Genomic DNA, 23,895 nt, shown 5'->3' on the forward strand with positions numbered 1-23,895 from the left:
GGACCCTACTGGCTTCTGGACCTGTCAGTCTCCCTCCTCAAAGGAGCCTAATTTGCCATACACATGCTCTCCCACATCCCAGGAAAAAGCTGGAGATCCCCCTGGGGCTTGGTCCCCTGGAATCGTCACCTTAGTGCACCCCAACCTATAACTGAGCTGCCAGCCCAGGGAAGGGCACTGGGCAGGGGGCGTGGACACACGACTGGCAGTGCCCGCAGCCAGATCCCAGCCCTGCTGCCCAGGCCCTCGGGGATGCCAGCCCCTGGGTACCTGCGACCTGCCGTATCACACAGGCAGGTGTTCACGTGGTTCCCTGGCAAGCACACTGCCTTGCAGGTGTTAACTCAGTCCTCAGACAGGCAGCTGCCACTCTGACCCCCACCCTAATCTCCCAGGTCCCCTGGGTGCCTGGAAGGCAGAGCAAGAGAGAAGGGGGAGACTGACCTGGCCCAGCCTCCTAACCCAGAGGGAGCCCCCCAGATGGACAGGGCAGGGGCTCAGCTGGAGGCCAGGTGGGGTCCTTGTGTCCTGTGAGACCCTGAGCGGCCCCACGCCCCAGCTATTCCCCACCACGTACCTTCTTTGTAAAAGAAAACATGGTTGAAACCACAGGCTTCAGGGCCTGTAAACATGACCATTCATTGCTCTTCCAGGGGCCAGTGAGTGAGGGGCAGGCGTGGACCGCCCGCCACCTGCCAACATCACCTGAGGCCACACACGCACGTGGCCTCTGTTCCCCAGACTGGAAACAAACTGGTCCCTTCTCGCCCACCATGCTTTCACAAGCTGAGAGCCCCAGGCATCTCCAGTGATGATGCTCAGAGCCCTCGAAATGCTCAGACCGGCCCTGAATGGACCACGGCAGCCCCGAGTCTATGCCGTGGCTGTGAGATGCTTCAGCCACGACAGGCGCCCCATGATGCCTGGGAGCTTAAGACCCGGGCAGGGCCTGGCAGAGAAGGCGGCATCCACGGCCAGCCAAGGGTGCCCAAGCCCGCGGGCTGGGGAGGAAGGACCGCCCTCTGTGGCTGAGCCTCTCGGGGTCAACAGGCTGCGTTTGCAGCATCGGAGGGGAAGGTGGGCCAGGAGATGGTGCTTCCTGCTGCAGCTCCAGCCCACAGGAGGCCGAACCCTGGCCCACGGGGAGTTGGTGGGGGAACCTGTGCGCCCTCCCAGAAATAAGGCCCAGGGGGCGCCCCCGACCGCTGGAGAAAGAGGGCATGAGAATGAGCAGACAGAGACGGGGCTTAGGAATTCGCTCACACCTGGCCTGACACCATCACCACCTCATTTAATTGATCCTCACTTCACATTCCTCAGGCCCAACCTGGCTGCCCTGCTTGCCTTTATTGCACACAAGACTCTGGCCTGCCAGGGGCCAGTTCCTCTGCAAGCGAGTCTTCAGGGTCTTCCTGCTCCACCCCTACTGAGGCGGCACCTGGGGGACCTCGGCCCCCCAAGCCCACCCCTCTGGGGGCTGATACCCTAGACTGCTCTGGTGTGTCCTCTAGCCACACCTCCCTCCCGGCACCTGGCCGTGATCTGCTGGATTAGAGACCCGCCCCTCCCAGGCAATCACACTCCATGGGAAGGGTCCCTGCTGGGGTTCTGGCTCCCCTATCCCTCAGGGGGTGTCGTTGGCCTGGCGGCCTGCCTGGACTGCCTGGTACACGCTGAGGAGTGAGGACAGGGTGCCCAGGAGGCCCACCAGCCACTGGGGGAAGCGGCCGGCCCACAGGACACCCGGGGGCAGCCAGTGCACCGCGTTGGCCAGGTCCGCCAGGTTGCTCAGGAGGGTCAGTACCTCCGAGCAGATCTGGGTCTCCACGGTCCTCCGCTTGCCCCGGGTCAGCCGGCTGTGGGAGCAAAGGGTGGGGGAGGGGCACTCAGGGAAGGCCCCGTGTCCCCCGCTCGCCCTCTCCCCCACTCCCTGCAGGGACAGGGCAAGGAGTGCTGGGGAGGGCGGAGGACCGGCAGGCTGCGTCCGTCACATCCGCCAGAGGGAGCCCACAGTGGGGACCAGAGTCTCAGGTCCACGGGCGGGGGGAGGGGGGAAGGGGGAAGGGGGAAGGGGAGTGGGGAGCAGCTTCCGGGCCTGTGCTGGGCACCTGCTCCACCCTGCATTCTTTCCCAGGATGAGACAGTGACTGACCTTGGTCCTCAGGACACTGACTCCACCTCTGATCATCCTCCTAGACCCAGGGCCAGCCGTGAAGGCTCAGCCCTGGAGTCCCAGCTCTGCCACTTCCTGCCTAGGGACCCCCAGCTAGCCTCAGTTTCCCCATCTGTAAAAGGGCTCCCATCTCTGGGGGGAGCCACAGCGATGCCCCGGTACCCAGCACACATCAGGCCCCCAGCCCCACCCAGCAGAGCCTGCATGCATGGGGCAGGGCAGTGACTCTGGGCACCTCCTTGGCTGGGCAGACCCGCCGGGGACCCCGGCTTGCCGGAGGAAGTCTTCTAGGGGAACCCTGGAAGACGTACCTGGTGAAGGCTGCCGGGGGCTTCCTCAGCCTCTGTCTCAGCTTCAGGACCATCCACAGAGACCTACAACACCACACAGGCTGGGGTGGGAGCAGCTGGGTGACCCCCCGGTCACCAGGTAAATGGGGTCCAGATGGGTGCAAAGCCTGTCCACTCCCACCCTACCCACACACACCCTGGACACTGGCTGGGCCTGTCTGAAGGGAGTCTAGACAACCTTCGGGGTCCCCAGGGCTGGATCTGCAGGCTGGAGAAGCAGCCACCAGATGGGCGTCCAGTGCTCCCTCCAACCTTTGCTCCCTGCAGCCTGGGCAGGTGACTCTCCGGCACCCCAGGGTCTTAGGGACACCTGGTCATGATGTTGTTCAGTCACTCAGTCGTGTCCGACTCTTTGTGACCCCATGGACTGCAGCACAACAGGCTTTTCTGTCCTTCAACAGCTCCTGGAGTTTGCTCAAACTTGTGTCCATTGAGTCATGATGAGCACACACCAAGTGCTCCCCAGCCCCCATACCCTTGCTCACACCAAATACAGAGAAACGATGGGCAAACTAGCTGCTGTAAAATGAATGGAGGACTTCCCTGGTGGCCCAGTGGTTAAGACTCTGCCTGCCAATGCTGGGGACTCGGGTTCAATCCCTGTTCCGGGAAGATTCCACATGCTGAGGGGCAGCCCAGCCCGTGAGCCAACTACTGAGCCCACATGCTGCAACTACTGAAGCCTTTATAGCGCCTAAAGCCCCTTCTCCACAAGAGAAGCCGCTGCAGTGAGAGGCCCAACCGCTGCAACTAGAGAGAAGCCCCCGCACAGCAATGAAGACCCAGACCAGCCATAAATAAATGAAATTTTAAATAGATAAAAAGCACCCTAAAAGGTATTTAATACAAAATAAGATGAATGGAAGAACAGGCAGAGCACATTCACCCTAAAAATAGGACTTTTAGGGCAGTGAAAATACTTCAGTGGTGGATACATGTTATATGTTTGTCCAAACTCAAAGCCCAACACAGAGTGTGAACCCTGCTCTAAACCATGGACATGGGGCGATTAGGCCACGTCAACGTCAGTTCATCGACTAACAAATGTTGGGGTGTGGTGACGTGTGGATGGTGGGGAAGTCTGCGTGTGTGCTGGGTACGTGGGAAAACTCGGCTTCCAGTTCAGTTTTGCTGTGAACCTAAAACCGCTCTAAAAAATAGTCTATTTAAAAGAAAAAAAATTAAGGGAAACAAGGCAGACCTGAAAGCAGGAACGGGAAGTCTCTTGGGGCCGCAGAAGAGGCTGTGGCCTCAAAGGCACCCGGAGCCCGGCCTGGGCACCCTGAACTCACGGGGTGGGGGAGGTGGGGGCAATGCTGATAGAAAGACAGGGCCAGCTCCATAACAGCCGCCGAGACTGTGAGGGGAGCCATGTCCCTGAACCAGGAGAGCAGAGACAAGGGAAAACATGTCAGCACGGTGTCCGAAAGAAAGGCTGTTGGGGCTGACACGTGGGCACTGCTGCCGCTGTTTGGCCGCTCAGTCGTGTCTGACTCTGTGACCCCATGGACTGTAGCCCGCCAGGCTCCTCTGTCCATGGGATTCTCCAGGCAAGAATACTAGAGTGGGTAACCATTCTCTCCTCCAGGGGATCTTCCCGACCCAGGGATCAAGCCCGCATCTTCTTCTTGGCAGGTGGATTCTTTACCACTGAGCCACCTGGGAAGCCCACTGCTATGTATAAATTAGATAATTAACGAGAACCTACTGTATAGCTCAGGAACTCGGTGCTCTGTGGTAGCCTAAATGGGAAGGAAATCCAAAACAGACAGGGTCCAGGTATACATACAGCTGATTCACTTTGCGATACAGCAGACATTAACACATTTTAAAGCAACTAAACTCAAAAAGAAAAAAGTTTGTTGTTTTTTTTTTTTTTTTTTAAATCAAAGACTGGGAAAAATCACCAAAGTATAAAGAGAGAGGATCTCTGGGTTGGACAGTGGGTGACTTGAATCTTCTACTTTGGGGTCTGCTCATTTTCCAGGGCGTCTACGGTAAACATATAACTAGGGTGAGGGGGAGACAAGGACTACTGGACGTCAGTGTATGCCCAGGGACAAGGGACAGCAGATGAGGGCACTGGCCCCCCAACCTCGAAGTCAGGGGCTGCCCCACATCCCTTCAGGGATATAAGAGACCTTTGCCCCCAGGAAACAGGGGCACTGGAGGTCCTGCTTCGCCCATGCTTTCTGGGCCACGGGGCTCTGAACAAACCCACTCAGCAAATTGGCAGAGGGGGAGAAACCATTAAAGTTTTAGAGACCTTATGGTTTGTGGAAGCACGGAGCCAGTCTGGAAACTCCTGGCTGCTTCGTCTGAGGTTTGCTGATGATAATGCAAGCAGGACCTGGGGACCCAGGGAAAGGCAGCCACGCCAGCCACTTCTGTCCATGCCCCCCAAGTTATTTTCTTCTTCCTGGGTCTGGTAGGCACAGTCACGTGCCCCCACCCCCACCCCCAGAGATTCCCACATCCTAATCCCCAGGCTTATGATGTGAGCATGTTCCCTTCCACAGCAAAAACGACTTTGCAGGCCTTCCCTGGTGGTGCAGTGGATAAGAGTCCACCTGGCAATGCATGAGACACAGGTTCGATCCCTGGTCTGGGAAGATCCCACGTGCCTCAGAACAACTAAGCCCATGTGCCACAACTAAAGCTCGCATACCCAGGATCTGCAACAAGAGAAGCCACCACACGTCAGAAGAGAAGCCTGCACACCACAACAAAGAGGAGCCTCCGCTCGCCACAACTAGAGAAAGCCCGAGCACAGCAGCAAAGGCCCGGCACAGCCAAAAAAAATGAATAAATTTTTTTAAAAAGGAATTTGCAGATGGAACTGAGTTAAGGGTGTGGACATCAGAGATGATCTGGGGGGGTGGGGTGTCATCACAGGGGTCCTCAAAGGAGGGAGGAGGAGGCTCAGAGTCAGAGAAGGAGTTGTGACAAGAGACGCAGAGGCTGGAGCGACGGACACGCTTCAAAGACGGAGGGAGGGGCTTGAGCCAAGGAATGCGAGTGCCTCCAGCAGCTGGAGGGCTTCCCAGGTGGTGCTAGTGGTGAAAGAACCTGCCTGCCACTGCAGATGGAAGAGATGTGGGTTTGATCCCTGGGTCGGGAAGATTCCCCTGGAGGAAGGAGGGCACGGCACCCCACTCCAGTATTCTTGTCTGGAGAATGCCATGGACAGAGGAGCCTGGCGGGCTACAGTCCATAGAGTCGCACAGAGTTGGACACAACTGAAGCGACTTAGCACACACACACACACACACACACACGCACACTAGAGGCTGGGAAGGCCGAGAACAAAGTCCCTCAGAGCCTCTAGGAGGAACACAGGCCTGCCCACGCTTGGATGTTAGCCCACTGAGAAGCCGTTAGAGGCTGTTAGAAGCTGTTTTGGACTTCTAACCTCCAAAACTGTTAAGATGATCAATTTGTGTTGCTTAAAGCTGCCGGAGTCGGACAGACTGAGTGACTGAACTGAACTGAGAGCTGCCAAGTTTGTGGGAATCCATCTCAGCAGCAGCAGGGGATGGATACAACGAGGGAGGACAAGAGGGGGAAAAGCAGGAGAGGCAAAGACAGTCCCACCCCCGCCCCTCCAGCCCACCTGCCCACCTGCCCAAAGGATATCAGGGGCTCCCTTCCAGTCTCCTGACGGGCAGCAATGCTGCTTACCTAGCAACCCCCAGGAGCAGGGAGAGGCCCCAGAGGGTGGTGCTCAGTGTCCACCACCGGGCAGAGTCCACGTGGAGGATTTTGGCGTCAGCGGCCCAGGCGACATGCTCACAGGGGTAGTAGAGCTGGTCGGCCAGGTTGCCCAGGATGGACACGCAGCGGACAAACACATCCTTCTCCTGCAGGAATGGAAGAGAGTGGGGGGTGGGCCTGGGGTGGGTGGGACCCACTGCGGGACTCACCCACTGTCCATTTCACAAGCTCAGGCCATACCAGGGGGCAGTCACAGGGCAAGGTCCAAGCCAGGCAGGTTGGCTCATGGCTGGCACTATGGGAGAAGAAAGGCCTGATTTCTCAGTGTGGTCACCTCTGCCCAGTAGAGCGGCTGGTCTCAACCCCACCGCGCTGTGGGATCCCTGCCTGTGTGTGCTAAGCTGTTTCAGTCATGTCCTCTTTGCGACCCCGTGGACTGTAGCCCACCAGGCTCCTCAGTCTATGGTATTTCCCGGGCAAGAACACTGCAGTGGGTTGCCATTTCCTTCTCAAGGGGCCCCTCCTGACCCAGGGATCAAACAGATGTCTCCTGTGTCTCCTGCATTGGCAGGAAGATTCTTTACCACTGCACCACCTGGGACGCCTCAGGGGATGCCTAGGGAGCTTCAAAAAATCCCCACCCAGCCCCCAGCTCCAGGGGTTCTGCCTCACCAAGGTTGAGGTGGGCCCTCCCTGGCACCAGAAATTTTTTTAAGTTCCCAGATGATTCCTGTGGAGGACAACCTGGAATGCCCTGATGGCATTCCTAGTTCCTGTGCATGGGTCTCAGGCTCAGGACCCTGAGAGGGGCCAGGCGAGGGAGCCCCGCAGAGAACCCTGACCAGGCAGAGCGGCCGGCTGGCCTGCTGGGTTGCCACACACGCAGTGCCAGCTTGAAGCAGGCACAACCCTCACTGCAAAGCTTGGGTCACCTCCCCCAGATCAGACAGGGGTGAGCACCCAGCAAGGCAAGGCCGGTTGAGGCTGCAGGAGCCTCTCCCCTGGGCCCCAGCCCCCAGGGCCAGGCCCCCTCCAGGCCTCCAAGTTGGCCAGTCCCTGGCCGAGTCCTTCACTTCCCTGCCTGTAACCGTGTCATCCTCGCTGCCTGCCGTGCCCTTCCCCTCCTGTCTTCCCTGTCTAGCCCTCTCCTTCCTGGTAGCCGGCTGTGGTCCTGCCTCCCTCTAGGTGCTGAACCCCACTCCAGCTCCATCCCATCTGGGACCTTCTGGGATGTCCCGGCACACTTCATCCCTCCGTGAGGATAGGGCTCACTGCACTGGTGTTTTCTGAGAAGCTGCAAGAACCTGGGGCCCTATGCTGGGGAAGAGGCAGGAGCAGAGGGCACTCAACCGAAGAGGTTCTTGCCCTGGCTAGGGATATACGAGATGCAGAGAGCCCCCCCACCCCGACCCCGCTCACCTAGGAACTCAGGGGAGTCTTCACAGAGATGGTTGGGGGGACAGTGCAGGGAACATGCCCTCATCAAAGAGGAGGCTGGAGAGATGGGTGTCAACACAGGAGGAAGGTCCAGGCAAACCCTTGAGATTGGGGATAATCAGGCCATGGGCACTGGGGCAGGATGAGGGGGAATCTGAGCAAGTGAGTCTGGGAGGAGACCCCCGGAGGGTCGGGGGAAGGGCAGGGCAGCCCAGGAAGGGGGCATAACTTGGCCACGCTGGCCCAGGGCAGTGTCTCAGCCCATCCCCTGGGAGAGCAAGATTGCATTCCCTGCTGCCCCCTCCCCAGGTGAGGAGCATCACTCTAGACCCACTGGTGACAAGATGAGGTTCTGTTGTATCTGCAAGATATTATAAATAATCTACGTGTCCAACAGGGGACCAGTTCACTAAGTCACCATCCAGCTATACATGTGTACCCTGAGGCCCTAAAGGAAGGAGCTTCTTTTGGTTTTGGCTTTTTGGCCGAGGCACATGGCTTGAAGGGATGTTAGTTCCCCAAATGGAGATTATACTCAGGCCCTCTGCAGTGAAGGGGCTTCTCAGGTGGCACGGTGGTAAAGAATCTGCCTGCCAATGCAGGAGATGCAAAAGATGAGGATTAGATCCCCAGGCTGGGAAGATCCCCTGTAGGAGGAAATGGCAACCCATTCCCATATTTTTGCCTGGAGAATCCCACGGACAGAGAAGCCTGGAGGGCTACAGTCCATGGGGGTCACAAAGAATCAGACACGACTGATGGCACACTCTTCTGTGGCAGTGAAAGTGCTGAGTCCTAACTGCTGGACCACCAGGGAATTCCAAGAAGGAGCTTATTTTGGATGACTGATATGGAATGACCTCCAAGTTGCGCTGTTCCATGAAAAAAGCAGGTGGCAGAAGAATGTAAATGTCATGTAACCATTGATGTAAGCAAAGCACAGGTGCAGGAAATCTCATGAAAGAAACACAAGAAGCTGACAGCAGTGGCTGCCTCCGAGGAGGAAAACTGGTGACCGAAGGGTCAGGAAGAAGGCTTTAATTACATAGTCTTTGGGAATGAGCTAATTTGTTTAAATGAAATTGAAACGAGAACGTCTGATTGTCTCAAAAGTAAAATTGAAAAAATAATAAACTGCCCATACTGTTGCCTTTGCAAAGGCCAGTCCATAAGATGCCAACTTCCCAGGGTCCGCACCCCCTCCCTGGAGCCCCACGCACCCCCGTTACCTCTGCCCCCAGGCCGTACTGCTTAGTGTAGACAAACATGGCTGCGTCATCAAAGAGTCGCAGGACGATCCTGCAGTGGCTGAGCTGGGAGGACAGTGCCAGCAGGCGCGTCCCCACTTCTGACCTGGCAGGACACTGTTCCACCAGGACCCCGCCCACCAGCTGGCAGCTGTAACCCAGTGTTCGGATCTGTGGGAAACCAGAAGCAGTCAGGAGGACTGAGCCCATCACCCCTGACCCAGCTGCGGGCTTCGGGGGATCAAATAGCAGGAAGACTCTCAATCCAACTCCCAATGGAAAGCTGAAAGATACTTGTAGGCGGGATACATGGAGACACACGACATCATTGTGGAAAAGGCTCTGTGAGATTGGGATTGACAGGTATGCACTCTTGATACTATGTGTAAAACAGATAACGGTGTGTTAGTTGCTTAGTCATGTCCGACTCTTCGAGACCCCACGGACTGCAGCCTGCTGGGCTCCTCTGTCCATTAGGATTCTCCAGACAAGAATACTGGAGTGGGATGCCATTCCCTTCTCCACAGCATCTTCCCAACCTAGGGATTGAATCTCAATCTCCCACATTACAGCCAGATTCTTTACCATCTGAGCCACTAGGGAAGCCCAAAACAGGTAACTAATGAGAACCTACTGCATAGCTCAGGGAACTCTCAGTTCTCTGTGGTGACCTGAATGAGAAGTAAGTCCAGGATGGAGGAGATATATGTATATTGATGGCTGATTCATTCTGCTGTATGCTAGAAACTAACACAACATTGTAAAGCAACTATATAGGCCAATAAAAATTAATTTTTAAAAGAAAAGGTACTGTGGAGGCTAAGGGCACGCTCGCTCATGTCACTGAGTGGCACAGTCTTTGCAGACACGTGATGGGGACGAGAAAAAGAAACCCCCATTTCTTACCTCCTGGATCCTTGTTCCCAGCAGGCAGGAAGACTATTTGCATCTACCTTATTTGCATCTACCTGGCTGGACCAAAGTCCGTGGCTGGGCTGTGACTTAGGAAGGTGAGCAGGCCTCAACCCAGTGAACAAAAGGATAATTTGTTTGCATTACTTTGGTGAGAAGGAAGCCAGTGGTGATTCGGGAATCAGTGGATGATCTGGAGCATGGTGAACAGGGTCTGCTTCCCCACCCTCACATCTTTATTTCATCTGCTTTTCAGAAGTTGCTTTTTCCTGTTGTTTTATATATTATTTTTAGTTGTAATTCCTTTTCGCACCTTTGTAATGGCAAAAACGCTGCATTTTAAAAGTCCAGCTTTGTTGTTGGTTAGTTGCTAAGTCGTCTCCGACTCTTTTGCAAACCCATGGACTGAAGCCCACCAGACTCCTTTGTCCATGGGATTTCCCAGGCAACAATACTGGAGTGGGTGCCATTTCCTTCTCAAGGAGATTTAGAACCTGAATACTCAAACAGAGAGGGTTTGCCTAGAACCTAAATGCCCAGCCACTGGTACATTCCCTGGTACAACTGGAATGCCTACCTGTAAGAGGTTGATTGGGACAAGCTCAGAGTCCGACCTCAGCGGCCTGGAAGGAACAATCTAAATGCCCAATCTGAGTTGGGCAGAAGGTCAGAACCTAAACATCCAGCCACAGGGAAAGCGGTGCAAAATCTTATATCCCCGTATTAGATTTCAACAACCGAGGGACTAACTACAGCGGCTTAGTCTGATCCTAAATGTCCAAACATGGGTTTGTTTGGCATGGGAATGTCTGGCCAGGCCGAACTGGCCAGAGCAACCTAAGCGCCCAACTTCAGGGGATTTAGTCAGAACCCAAATGTCCAGCCTTAAGGGGAGCCTGCCACATCCCAAATCCTCATACATTGTTTGGGACCAACTTCAGTGGTCCGGCTGGATTCAAATGTATAAACGTGAGGATCTGGCGGGTACTGTAAATGTCCAGTCGTTTGGGGTGGCGGGAAGAACCTATATGTCCACCGCTAGGGGACAGAGCATCTGCCCTGGGGGGATCCTGAGTGACCCCGCTCCCTCTCTGGCCTCAGTGTCCCGGCCTCTGGATTTTGGCCGGACTCCAGGACCTCTAGCCTCGCTCCACCCCAGCCTCACCAGGCGATCGCGACCCCTATAGGACTCCAGCGCCGACGCCAGATCACTCAGGGCCACCATAGCGACTCCGACGTGACGACACCGTGACGTCAGTTCGCCGCGCCAGGGGGCGGGCCCGGTGTGGGGGCGGGGGGGGGCGGTCCTGGGAGCTTTCTGCGCAGGCGCGGGCGCGACCCTTTGTCCGGGGCTCTGCCCTTTGTCTGCTTCTGGGAGCAATGTAGTTTGCAGATTTAGGACCTCCACGTGTGGTTTCTCCCGGCCCTGTGCACCTAGATGGACGGTCTGAGCGCGCTACCCATGTTTCCAGAGTTAACCAGTTACACACATGCACACATAAAGATTTCAAGCAAAAGCACCAATCTGTTTGCTGTGGTCCAAGAAGAAAGTTTTCTGATTTTTCTGCTTCACCCTTTCGGCACTGTCGGCTTGTTTTTAGAGAGCATGGTTTGCTGTTATGCTCTGTAAGGCAGTTTTAAAAAGTCAAGGAAACGTTGGGGAATTCCCTGGTAGCCTAGTGGTTGGGACGTTCTGCTTGGACTACAGGGGGCGCGGTTCCATCCGTGTTTCCGCGTGCCTGCGTGCTCAGTCGTCCGACTCTTTGAGGACCCCATGGACTCTAGCCCGCCAGGCTCCTCTTTCCGTGGGATTTTCCGGGCAAGAATACTGGAGTGGGTTGCCATGCCCTCCTCCAGGGGATCTTCCCAACCCAGGGGTCAAACCCGAATCTCTTGCATTCTGAGGCGGATTCTTTACCACTGAGCCACCTGGGGAGCCCAAGTTCCTGCATGCGTGCATAAATAAACTAGTCCCCTTAAAAAAAAAAAAAGGAAATGCATGGAACCGATCTAGAAGAATAGACAAGAATCTGATAACTGGAATATTCCCAGAGGATAACTGGGTGGCTGATGTTGACTGAAATAAAAATGCACACCATGAGAGCTGTGAGTTTTTCCATTTAACTGGGGGGTTTACTGAGGGCTATAACCCAAGAAGTCTCAGGAAGAGTTGAGCAGAAAGTCTGCATTGCATGTGTGTGATTTTGGAGATGGTTATGTGTAATTGTCACTCGAGTGTATGCTCGTTGGTTCTTTGTCTCGTCACAACAAAGATTTGGAGTGACAGACATTAAAGACCCCTCGGCGTGTCATAGTTCTCGGGTCTTGGACAGACCGTGTTATAGCTCTTAGACAAATCAGTGTTATAGCTCCATTTTATTTAGCAGGTAGCAGGAAAATCCATCTTTGAGGCGTGAGGGCACGTCGAAGAGCGCCCCATCGCGTGGGGGTGGGGAGGGGAGAGAGAGAGTACATGCAAGCACCCGTGGGGGAGAGAGAGAGAGAGCCCTTTGGCTCCTCTTTTTGTTTTTTTCTTCCCACTGGGCCTGTCCTATGCAAAATTGGGCTTAGGCAGGAGCTCTGTTCTACCTGAAGTCCTCACTCCGGTCCTCGGACCTTCCTTTGACCTTCCTCTGTTCTATTTTCGCGGGCTTTTCCCTTCCTTGTCTTTTAGCCACCGCCATTTTGGACTCCTTTTCCCTATTCTAACTACCTAACATTCCCCCCTCAAGAGATGGGAAGCCCAATTCTTTGGGAATAGGGGCATCGAGGTCTTTCTGGCTACTTCCTGCTGAACTGGGACAGCGAGGGGTATTGGGCCTCCCCCTCTTGCTAGTCTCAAGCCTCAGAGTCCTTATAGCGGTGTCCACCTAAGGGTGAGTGATATTTTCCGTGGTTGGCTGTAGTTTTATATCGTTGTTGAACTGGCACTGCATGTTGTATCTTGTTGACCTGATCAGAGACAAAACAGGTTAGACAATTGATAATACATGGAGCAATCATAAGCAGGATCAATATGGCATAACAAGGACTAGTAGGGGCATTAGCCAATTCTAAATTCACATCACCAGATGGCTCAAGTCCCTCCTTGTTCAGGGATCAGAAGATCTATCTCCTGTCTGTTTTAGAGTATAATCTCTCAAGCTGTGTTGGCTCTTTAGAGATATCCTGAGAAATCTTATCCCCAGAAACCAGATTTTGGGAGTGTTCATTAGAATGTCACTCATTTGTAGTTCTGAATAGGTATCTGAGATCTCCCAGGGGCTCACAGGTGTACTGAGTGTCCTCTTCTGTTTTCTTCCATGGCTTGACTCATGAGTAGTGAATCCAGGAGTCATGTCCTGGCACTTTGACTGCTGTGGGGGTAGAAGGTATTACAGGGTAGGGGCCCTTCCATGTGGGCTGGAGTTGAGCCTTTGGGGACCCATCTTTCCAGATTTGAATTAGGACTTGAGTCCCTGGAGCATGTAGTGGTGACTCCTTAGGGTCTTTTGTGTCCTGGTTCATACCCCACAAACATATGTCCTGTTGGAATTGCCCAATGGCCATGGTATAAGACTGGAGGGTCTGAACCTCTGGATCTAGGAAGTCATTGACATAAATAAAAGGTCTCCCATATAGCATCTCATAAGGACTAAGACCGACCTGTTCCTTAGGGGCAATATGGGTGCGGAGGAGGGCTATTGGAGGTAAAGGAGGTAAAGCCTCCTTTCATCCCAGGGACGTCTCCTGGGTTATCTTTTTTATCACTGATTTTAAGAATTGGTTGGCTCTTTCTACTTTTCCTGAAGACTGAGGCCTCCAGGCACAATGGAGATAATAAGTAATGCCCAATGCTTTAGAGACCCCTTGGGTGACCTTAGAAGTAAATGATGTCCCACTGTCACTTTGTAATGACCTGGGCAGACCAAATCTTGGAATGATTTCATGGAGTAGTTTTTTCACCACCTCCTCAGCCTTCTCAGTCCGGGTGGGAAAGCCTTCAATCCATCCTGTGAATGTATCTATCATGACTAATAGGTATTTATACCCTTGAGAAACTGGCATCTGGGTGAAGTCCATCTGCCAGTCCTCTCCTGGAAAGGTCCCACATCATTGGACGGGCTGAGGCTAGTTGGGGTCTTCAGGCTCCTTGGGGTTGTTTAATTGGCAAGTGGGACAAGAAGAGACCACTTGCCTTATAGTTGTTTGGAGGCCTGTTCCTCTGAAGGACCTTTCTAGTAATCTTTGGAGGGCCTTTTCTCCTAAATGAGTGGTGGCATGTAAGGAGTTAACCAACTTCCACTGGAGGTTCCCAGGCAGAAAAAGGAGTCCTTCCTTTTGCAACCACCTTGTATGATCTTCTTGAAAGCCCTCACTCTTAGCTTTAAGAGTCCCACCTTCCGTATATGAAGGAGTTTCTGGCAAATTAGTCTGTGGAACTAAGGTGGCAACCCCTATTAGATCATGGTTCTGTAACGCTGCTCTCTTAGCTGCCTAGTCAGCTGCTTGGTTCCCTCGTGCCATTTCTGTGCTCCCTTTTTGGTGTCCTTCACAATGGGAGACTGAAACTTCAGTGGGCAGATGGACTGCCTCCAAGAGTCTAAGAATTTGATCACCATATTTGATTGGGGACCCTCGGGTGGTCAAGTGGCCCCTTTCTCTCCAAACAGCTGCATGTGCATGTAGCACCAGAAAGGCTTACTTGGAGTCAGTGTAAATGGCTATTCTTTTTCCTTTTCCCAGCTCTAAAGCTCGAGTCAGGGCTATGAGCTCTGCTAATTGGGCTGAAGTACCTGGTGGCAGAGGCTTAACCTCTATGATCTCAAAATTGGAGACTACTGCATACCCGACTCTTCTTTTTCCATCTAAGACAAAGCTGCTTCCATCAGTGAACCAGATTTCCTCAGGATTGGTCAGAGGATCTTCTGACAATCCCTCTCGGGATTTTGTCCAGTGGTCCAAGGTTTCTAGACAAGAGTGAAAGAGGAGAGAGCCCTCAGGCGTAGGCAGGAGGGTGGCTGGGTTAAGAACCTCACAAGGGGATATAGTGAGGCCTGGATTTTCCATCAGCATTACTTGATATCTGAGGATTCTTTGATCAGACACCCATAAATGGCCTTTCCCATTTAGGAGTTGTTTCACTTGGTGGCTGGTAAAAATAGTTTGCCCCCAAAAGAGAGTTTTAAAGCATCTTCTATTATGATTGCAATAGCTGCAAGATTTCAAAGGCAGGGGGGCCAGTCTTGGGAGGTTGGATCGTGTGTCTTGGATATGTAAGCTACAGGCTGGGGCTCAGATCCCAACCTTTGAGTTAACACTCCCAAGGTTATTCCCTCTCTTTCATGGACATAAAGTTGGAATGCTTTTTCTGGGTCTGGCAGCCTCAAGGCAGGTGCCTGAGTTAAGGTCTGTTTTAGTGTAGCCTCTGCCTTCTTTTGAGGAGTTCCCCACATCAGTGGGATTGAATCATCTCGTCCCTTTAAGCTTTCATATAAGGGCTGGGCAATTAGACCATAGTTGGGTATCCAGATTCTGCAATACCCAGTTAGCCCCAGGAAAGCTCGCAATTGTTTTCGAGTCATGGGGGAGGGCAACTGGAGGATTCCTTGTACCCAGTCCGAGGACAGCCTCCTAGACCCGTATGTAATCTGAACTCCCCGGTAAGTGACTTTTGTCTTGACCATCTGTGCCTTAGCACGGGAGACTTTATATCCCCTTTCTGCCAAAAAGTTTGGAACCTGAATTCCATGTTGTTGGGCATTTTCCTCATCTGGAGAGCAGATTAGTAGGTCATCTATGTATTGTAATATTTTCCCATTAGGTCCCAGGTCCAGATCTAGGAGATCCTGGCTAAGGGCCTGTCCAAAGAAGTGGGAGCTATCTCTGAACCCCTGAGGTAATACTGTCCAAGTCGTCTGTTGGTGTTTTTCTCCTGGGGCCTCCCACTCAAAGGCAAAAAGATATTGGGATTCTTTAGCCAGTGGTATGCAAAAACAAAATGCATCTTTGAAATCCAAAACTGTAAACCACTTGGCACTGGGTGAGATTTCCCTCAAGATTACATAGGGATTGGGTACTGTGGGAGGTAGGGGGACTACAGCTTCATTTATGATCCGGAGATCTTGAACCATTCGCCAGGTTTTGTCCTTTTTCTTTACTGAGAGGATTGGGGTGTTACATGGCGAACTGGTGGGGACCAATAGCCCACAAGCAAGGAATTTGTTTATTAAAGACTATAGTCCCTCCCAAGCCTCTCTTTTGAGGGGATATTGTTTCCGGTTAGGAAACCAAGTGGGATCTCGGAGGACAATGATGACCAGTTTAGCTTGGTGGGTTCATCCAGGAATTCCCTGGTCCCACACCTGGGGGTTAATTTTGTCCTCCCATAGTTTTTGGTCCCTCTCTATTGGAGAAGGTGTAATGGGTTCTTCGGTAGTAACCAGGAGCTGTAGAGCTCTAGGGGCTGAAAACTCCCCATCACAAGGGTGGTCCCCAGTTTAGTGAGTATATCTCTTTCCAATAAGGGAATAGGACACTCAGGGGCCACCAGAAACTGGTGGGAAAATATTTGTCCATCCCAGCAACAAAGTGCTTGGGTGAATCGTTTAGTAGTTGCTTTTCCTGTAGCACCCAAAATGGTACAGGTTTGGGAGGAGAAGGCTCTGGAGTAGGAGATCAAGACAGAGTAGGTAGCCCCCGTGTCAACCAAGAAATTCTTGGACCTACCTGCCACATCCAGTCGCACCCTTGGCTCCAGCCCCGTGATGGTTATCTGTGACAGGCGGGCTGGCTGGAGCGGGCCGCTTCAGTCCTCTTGAACCATCGTGAGGGAAGGCTTGGCATTTGACCTTGAGGCTCTTGGGTCCCCAGGGCAGAGTGCCACCCAATGTCCCAGTTGATGGCATTTGTAGCAAGCCATTTTAGGAGACTTGTCACCGTTTGGACACTCTTTGGCCCAATGCCCCGCCTGTCTACAGATTAGGCATTTGCCCCGTGGCTTGTCCTTCAAGGACTCGGGGTGTGCCATAGGGCTTCTCTGGAGCGCGGCCAGCATCTGGGCATGACTTCTCTCTTTCCTTCTCTCCCTCTCCTGGGCCTTGGCTTCCTTCTCCTATCCTCTGTTATAAAAGGCATCGGTGGCTGTCTGGACCATCTCATCCATAGAGGCAGCGGGGTCCTGCTGCTGTAGCTGTTGTAGCTTTATTCTGATGTCTGATGCACACTGGGACAGGAATTTGTCCTTTAAAATCACCTGTCCCTCATAAGAGTCTAAGTCCAAATTGGTAAACTTTTGGAGGGTCTCTTTTAGCCTTTCCAGACAGGCAATTGCGTTCTCTTTGGGCTCCTGAGTTATTGCTGAGACTGGGCACAGTCCCACAAGTAATAGGCTTGCTTCTGTTTCCATGGGTGGACTTCCTTAAGGGTGAGTCTTTCTGAAGCTTATCCTACCCAGAACTGTTGCGACCTGAGAGCCAGGCGTCCCTGGGTCAGGGTGCAGATCCCCAGGCAGGCTGAGGCGTGACAGCCTCCTAGAGATTGAATCCCCAGGCAGGTCAAGGTGTGATGACATCCTGGGACCCCCAGACTGGAGTTTGGGCATCCCCAAGATCTCCAGCGTGATCAGTGCTGGGTAGAATTAAGGGGTTGTAATCTTAACTCATTGCTGGTTTGCCCACCCTGGATGGGAATAGATACCATGATGTAAGCTCATCCTACCTAGTACTGTCGCAACCTGAGAGCCAGGTGTCCTTGGGTCAGGGTGCAGATCCTCAGGCAGGCTGAGGCGTGACAGCCTCCTAGAGATCGAATCCCCGGGCAGGTCGAGGCGTGACAACCTCCTGGGATCCCTGGGACTAGCGGATCCCTGAGCAGGTTGAGGCATGACAACCTTTCGAGGACCAGATCCCTAGGCAGGTCAAGGCGTGATGACCTCCTGGGACCCCCGGACTGGAGTTTGGGCGTCCCCAAGATCTCCAGTGTGACCAGTGCTAGGTAGGATTAAGGGGTTGGATATTATACAGTACTTTCCTCCCAAGGCCAGCTATTTTCTGGTTGTCCCTCTAGAAGATTGTAGAGGCAACATTGTGGGCTGGGATGGGGCTGAGGAAAGGAGCATGAAACAGGAGGGAAGGAAGCAGAGCACAACCTTTGAAAGAATGACATAGCACAAGGGCATAAGGTAAACCAATTAAAATCAATTGGGTCCAACAGGACAAGTCGAATTCAAGTAAACCTTAATCCCCAATCTATAAGCCAAAAGACACACCCAGAGGTGGCAGGACAGCTCTAAGTCACTGTCAAAAGAGGGAGGAGTGGGTGGTTCCCCAATGGCTGGGATGATCCTCCCACTCGCATATGAATTAACCCTGTGCTCACAAAACCTAACCAGGCCGCATTCCGTGGCCCGAACCCTTGTCCTCGGCAATGGCCCACACCCTGAAGCATGTGCTTCTCTCTGAATCCTAACAAATCCACCTCTTACTTTTTGGCTGGGCTCGAGTCCCAGGATAGAGCTGAAGGACAGGAGGAAAAAGCAGTGGGAAAAACGTGCCAAGGAATCCCCTTCACAGCCTGCCGGAAAAATCTGCTAAATTCCTGACCTGTGCTCACAGTTTCCATTGGCCTGATTCTTGGCACAGAGGAGAGAATGGACAGAAGAACCCCCACCGGCTTGGGTAACCGCTACTGGGGCCCAGCAGATAGTGCCTTGGGGACAGACCAAAGGGTAGCCTCTCCAGAGTCCCTTAATTGCGCCCACTGCCGCCCACCTGTTTGCGGGGGGTTCAAGGAAACAAGAAACGAGAGATTGTAAAGGAATTAAGATTTCTTTAGGCATATGTCCCTCCAGCCAAAGGAGCGAGGACCTCCTACCTTAACCAGAGGCCTTCTGGAATCTGAGGCTGAGCCGTGTGAGCCTTCTGCTGAGTTCGTTTTTCGCTGCCCGGGTTTTCAGCACGATGGGCTTTCCCCTGCGCTGAGTTTTCTTCACGTTTTGCTTCTATCACAGGAGCTTCGCTGAGTTGGGCTCCTGCTGCGCTTGGCCTCTAGCACGCAGAGGTTGTTTCAGCCAGGTTAAATCCGAGTCACGGCACCATAGATGTCAGGCGAGTGTATGCTCCTCGGTTCTTTGTCTCGTCACAGCAAAGATTTGGAGTGACGGACATTAAAGCCCCCTCGGCGGGTCACAGCTCTCGGGTCTTGGACAGACCGTGTTATAGCTTTTAGACAAATCAGTGTTACAGCTCCACTTCATTTAGAAGACAGCAGGAAAATCCATCTTCGAGGCGTGAGGGCATGTCAATCCAAAGACACCAAGAGAAGAGTCGCGCGGCGGTGGGGGGGGGAGGGGGAGAGAGAGAGAGAACGCATGCACCCATGGGAGAGAGAGATAGAGAGCCCTTTGGCTCCTCTTTTTATGTTTTTTCTTCCCCCTGGGCCTGTCCTATGCAAATTGGGCTTAGGCAGGAGCGCTGTTCTACTTGAAGTCCTCACTCCGGTCCTTGGACCTTCCTCTGACCTTCCTCTGTTCTATTTCCGCGGGCTTTTCCCTTCCTTGTCTTTTAGCCACAAACATTTTGGACTCCTTTTCCCTATTCTAACTACCTAACATAATCACGCATCCCAGTGGAAAGTTGTTTCTGTTCACAAAGAGCAAATACTGCAGTTAATGATTTTAGTGCTTTTCTAAGTGTGGGAAGATGGACAAGAATCCAGACTCATAAAAATTTTTTCCTGACAACATCTTCACTATCTGAAGGACTGTCCTGTCAGTTTTCCCAGAGCAGAGAGCAGCTCGTTTCTGATCCTCCACCTGGAACTCTTTTCAGGGGGGGTTAAAGGTCAGTGACCGCAGTGGCCAATGACTCAGTCCTTGTGGAGCAAGATGGCTAGCCATTAGTCATCACTGGGAAGAGATTAAATGTTCACCTTTGTACTGTTTTGTAGTCTTTGAATTTTGTGCCATCTGCATGGACTAGCCAGTCAAAAAAATCAAAGACACTGAGTTTTGTTTTACTTAGTATGAATAGAATGCTAGATTTCTATTTTATATTCACTCAAAATTTTGATATAGTTCCATGTATTTTGACATCTACTATTACTATTTAAAGTCTAGAAAGTTTATTATCTTAGTGATTTTAAAAAAATTTTTGAAAGAGGCTTGAAACTTTTAATCCAATTCTGAGAATATAAAGAAATACTATGTTGTAAAAAATCAAAGCACAGGGAATTAACATGTGATACACTATTATTAACTAATACACAGATTTTGTTCAAATTTCACAAAATTTTGTGTTAGTGTGCATTTATTTTCATACCTCATTCAAGATTCCACATTGTATTTAGTTGCATTGAGCAGCTTCAGCTGCATGCAACAAATCATGGTAAATTCTCTCTTCATTTTTATTCTATCACAAATATTTTCTAATTTTTCTTGTTATGGCTTCTTAGATTTACCCATCATTTAAAAGTGGACATTTAATTTCCAAATACATGGAGTTTCTAAAGTATCTTTGATATTAATTTCTCACTTTGATATTAATTTCTCATTTAAATGCTTTCTTTTCTGCAATCACCCTGTGTTTTTTCAGTCTTCTAACTTTACTGAGGCTTTCAATGGCTAAGTCAAAGATCTCTCTTGGTCAATGTCACATTGCAGTTAAAAATATGTGATTTATTCAAATATCTTTTGATATTGATTTTCTCACATAATTCCACAGTGATAAGAGAACAAACAGATTCTGTATAATTTCAGAACCTTTAGATCATGAAATTTTTGTACCTTGTTTTATGCCCCTGGATATGTTCCAGAGACTCCTAGTTTATAGTCTATGGGAACTTGAATAGAATTTGTATCCTACTGTTGTGTGAAGATTGCATAAATCTTAATTATGTTGAATTGGTCCATAGTCCTTTTCAGGTCTACTATATCCTTCTCTCTGCAACCCCATGGACTAAACAGTCCATGGAATTCTCCAGGCCAGAATACTGGAGTGGATAGCCGTTTCCTCTCCAGGAGATCTTCCCAACACAGGGATCGAACCCAAGTCTCCTACATTGCAGGCAGATTCTTTACCAGCTGAGCCACAAGGGAAGCCCACTATATCCTTCTACTTCTCTATATATTCATTCAATTTTGAGAGTTTGATATTGGAACTCCAACTAAAAATCTTAATTTATCTACTTTAAAAAATAATTGTAAGATATACTGAAACTATATGTATTAATAACCTTGTTCTATATTTGCCAAATCTCCCATAAATGTATTATCATACTTTCATAATTTGAAAAAGAAAAAAAGAAAGAGAAAAAAATGAAAGACATTCTTTCAAAGAGGTAACATAGCCTGTTTCCTTTATTTGTTTTATTTTTTGGCTGCGCTAGGTCTTTGTTGCTTTGCACGGGCTTTCTCGAGCTGTGGATAGCGGGGACGACTCTGTTGCTTGGGAGGGCTTCTTGCCGCTGTGGATTCTCAGGTTGCCGAGCGGGGCTCTGGGGCACAGGCTCAGCATCTGTGTCACACGGGCTGCACTGCTCCTCTGTCATGTGGGTCTTCCTGAACCTGGGATCAAACCTGCATCCCTTGCTTTGCAAGGCAGATTCTTAACTGCTGGACCACCCCTGAAGCCCCCTTTGTTTCTTTTTTAACTGAGGTGAAATTCACGTAACTGAGAGCTCAGTTGGTAAAGAATCTGCCTGCAATTCAGGAGACCCGGGTTCAATTTCTGGGTTAGGAAGGTCTTCTGGAGAAGGGATAAGCTACCCACTCCAGTATTCTTGGGCTTCCCTTGTGGCTCAGCTGGTGAAGAATCCACCTGCAATGCAGGAGACCTGGCTTCGATCCCTGGGTTGGGAAGATCGCCTGGAGAAGGGAACAGATACCCTCTCCAGTATTCTGGCCTGGAGAATTCCATGGACTGTCCAGTCTGTGGGGTCGCAAAGAGTCAGATACGACTGAGTAACTTTCACCCTCACTCACATAGCAAAAATTTCATCATTTTAAGATGTACAATTCTGTGGCATTTAGTACACTCATGTGTCATACAGACATCCCGCCTTGATAGTTTTCAAATGTTTTCATCACCCACCCTCAAAAGAAACTGTCACTCTTTCATGCAGTCATACTAATCCTCCTCCGCCTAGTCTCTAGCAACCACCATCTGCTGTCTGTGTGTACTGATTTACCTATTCTGGACATTTCTTATAAACAGAATGATGTAATATGTGAACATTTGTGTCTGGCTTCTTTCACTTACCCTGTTTTTGAAGTTCTCCACGTTGTGCATGTCTCAATAGTACTTAATTCCTTTTGTGGCTGAATAATATTCCATGCTCTGGCTACATCATATTTTTATCTGCTCACTGGTTGATGGACACTTGGATTGTTTCTCTTTTGTTTTGTTTTTTTCTACGCTGGGTCTTTGTTGCTGCTTGAGGCCTTTCTCTAGTTGCAACAAGCAGGGGCTACTCTCTAGTTGCAGTGCGAGGGCTTCTCACTGTCATGGTCTCTCCTGTTTCAGAGCACTGGTTCTAGGGCGAGCGTGCTTTAGTAACTGTAGTACGCCGCTCAGTAGTTGCGGCTCACGGGCTTCATTGCCCCTGAGGGTATTGCCCTTTGAAATCTTCCTGGACCAGGGATCGAACTCGTGTCCTTTGCACTGGCAGACGGTTTCCTAACCACTGGACCTCCAGGGAAGCCTCGTTTCCACCTTTTGACTCCTGTGAACAGTGCTGCTGCGAACATGGTGTACGTGGACCTGTTCTAGTCCCTGCTTTCAGTTCCTACCTATGAGCAGAATTGCTGGGCCATTCCACTATGTTTGACTTTTTAAAAAAAATATTCATTTGTTTATTTGGCTGTGCCGGGTCTTAGTTGTGGCATGCAAACTCTTAGTTGCAGCATGTGATCTAGTTCCCTGACAAAGGATCAAACTTGGGCCCCCTGCATTGATAATGCAGAGTTTTAGCCACTGGACTACCAGGGAAGTCCCCATGTTTGACTTGATGAGGAACCACTAGACCATTTTCCACAATGGCTGCACCATTTTACATTCTCACCCACAATGCACGAGGGTTCCAGTTTCTCCACATTCTTGCCAACACTTGGACTATTCTTTTAATAATACATTTTGTTTAACCCAACGTGCAAAAATATTGTCATGCCAGCTTGGGATCCGTGCAGACTAATGTACACACATTATACCACCTAATCCTCTCACCTCCATTCTCTTCTCATAGTTCATCGGCTTTCTTTGTCCTCTTCTTAGTCAACTCAGGAAATTCCTCTACATACATTCCTCCTTTGCAAGATTGCATCTGCTGTCCTATTTTTCCCAAGGCTAAAATAATAAATAAGGGTCAAGGAAAGGTAAGCTGGCTTACCAGTAAGGAGACACCCAAGAGCACATCTCCTGCTGACTCTGAAGTGGTATCTCATTGTGGTTTTGTTTTGCATCACTAATGATGCTGACTGGTTTCCTTTTTTTAAGAAAAAAAATACATTTCCTCTTGATTTAGACACATATTACTCATCCACCCTGGTTCACTCATATCCAACCATGTTGCCTTTTTCCTGTTCCTTGAAGTTGCAGCCCACACCTGCCTCAGGACTTTTGCACGTGCTGTTAGCTCTGCCTGGAAGGCTCTCCTTCCAGATCCTGGTCTGGCTCCCTCCCACACTTCCTTTTCAGATATACTCAAATGTCATTCTCCTCTGGGACCACACACACATACCCCTGGGCACTTCCTGCCCACATTTCTTGCTACCTTATTTTTCTTTTTAGCTTGTAACACTATTTAACATGACTATATATGTTACTTTTTCTTTTTCCTTCTTTAATATGGCTGCACCAGGTGTTAGTTGCAACACATGGGATCTTCAATCTTCACTGCAGGATTCGGGATTTTTAGTTGCAGCAGGTGGGATCTAGTTCTCTGACCAGGAATTGAACCTGGGCCCCCTTCATTGACAGCATGGAGTTTTAGCCACTGGACCAACAGAGAAGTCCCTATGTTGCTTCTTAACCTGTGTGTGCATACTCAGTCACTCAGTCTTGTACAATTCTTTGAGACTCCACGGCCT

At 51.0% G+C, this 23,895-nt stretch overlaps 1 protein-coding gene across 2 annotated transcripts; it reads right to left on the reverse strand.

Annotated features, from left to right (window-relative positions):
- Positions 1 to 1,274: 1,274 nt before the first annotated feature.
- PEX11G (peroxisomal biogenesis factor 11 gamma) lies at positions 1,275 to 11,105 on the reverse strand. 2 transcript variants are annotated; one of them, XM_043911657.1, is made up of 6 exons: positions 10,999 to 11,067; positions 10,411 to 10,456; positions 8,904 to 9,092; positions 6,205 to 6,383; positions 2,485 to 2,547; positions 1,275 to 1,856 (listed from the first exon to the last, which is right to left on the reverse strand). In XM_043911657.1, the coding sequence occupies exons 3-6, from the start codon at positions 8,940 to 8,942 to the stop codon at positions 1,625 to 1,627; spliced, it is 513 nt and encodes a 170-aa protein (XP_043767592.1). In that variant the 5' UTR covers positions 8,943 to 9,092; positions 10,411 to 10,456; positions 10,999 to 11,067; the 3' UTR covers positions 1,275 to 1,624. The 2 variants fall into 2 exon arrangements, with proteins under 2 accessions (XP_043767592.1, XP_043767591.1); XM_043911656.1 differs by lacking the exon at positions 10,411 to 10,456 and having other exon boundaries at positions 10,999 to 11,105.
- Between the last annotated feature and the right edge of the window lie 12,790 nt (positions 11,106 to 23,895).

The sequence above is a fragment of the Cervus elaphus genome, chromosome 9, assembly GCF_910594005.1.
Source record: "Cervus elaphus chromosome 9, mCerEla1.1, whole genome shotgun sequence".
Lineage (NCBI taxonomy): Eukaryota > Metazoa > Chordata > Mammalia > Artiodactyla > Cervidae > Cervus > Cervus elaphus.

Excerpts from the sequence above, each read along its gene's own strand:
- PEX11G (XM_043911656.1), bottom strand. The coding sequence starts at position 11,058 with ATGGTGGCCCTGAGTGATCTGGCGTCGGCGCTGGAGTCCTATAGGGGT. Across the intron at positions 2,548-6,204 it reads CTGCTCCTGGGGGTTGCTAG|GTCTCTGTGGATGGTCCTGA; the intron begins GTAAGCAGCATT and ends GTGGTGTTGTAG. Across the intron at positions 1,857-2,484 it reads CCCCCGGCAGCCTTCACCAG|CCGGCTGACCCGGGGCAAGC; the intron begins GTACGTCTTCCA and ends TTGCTCCCACAG.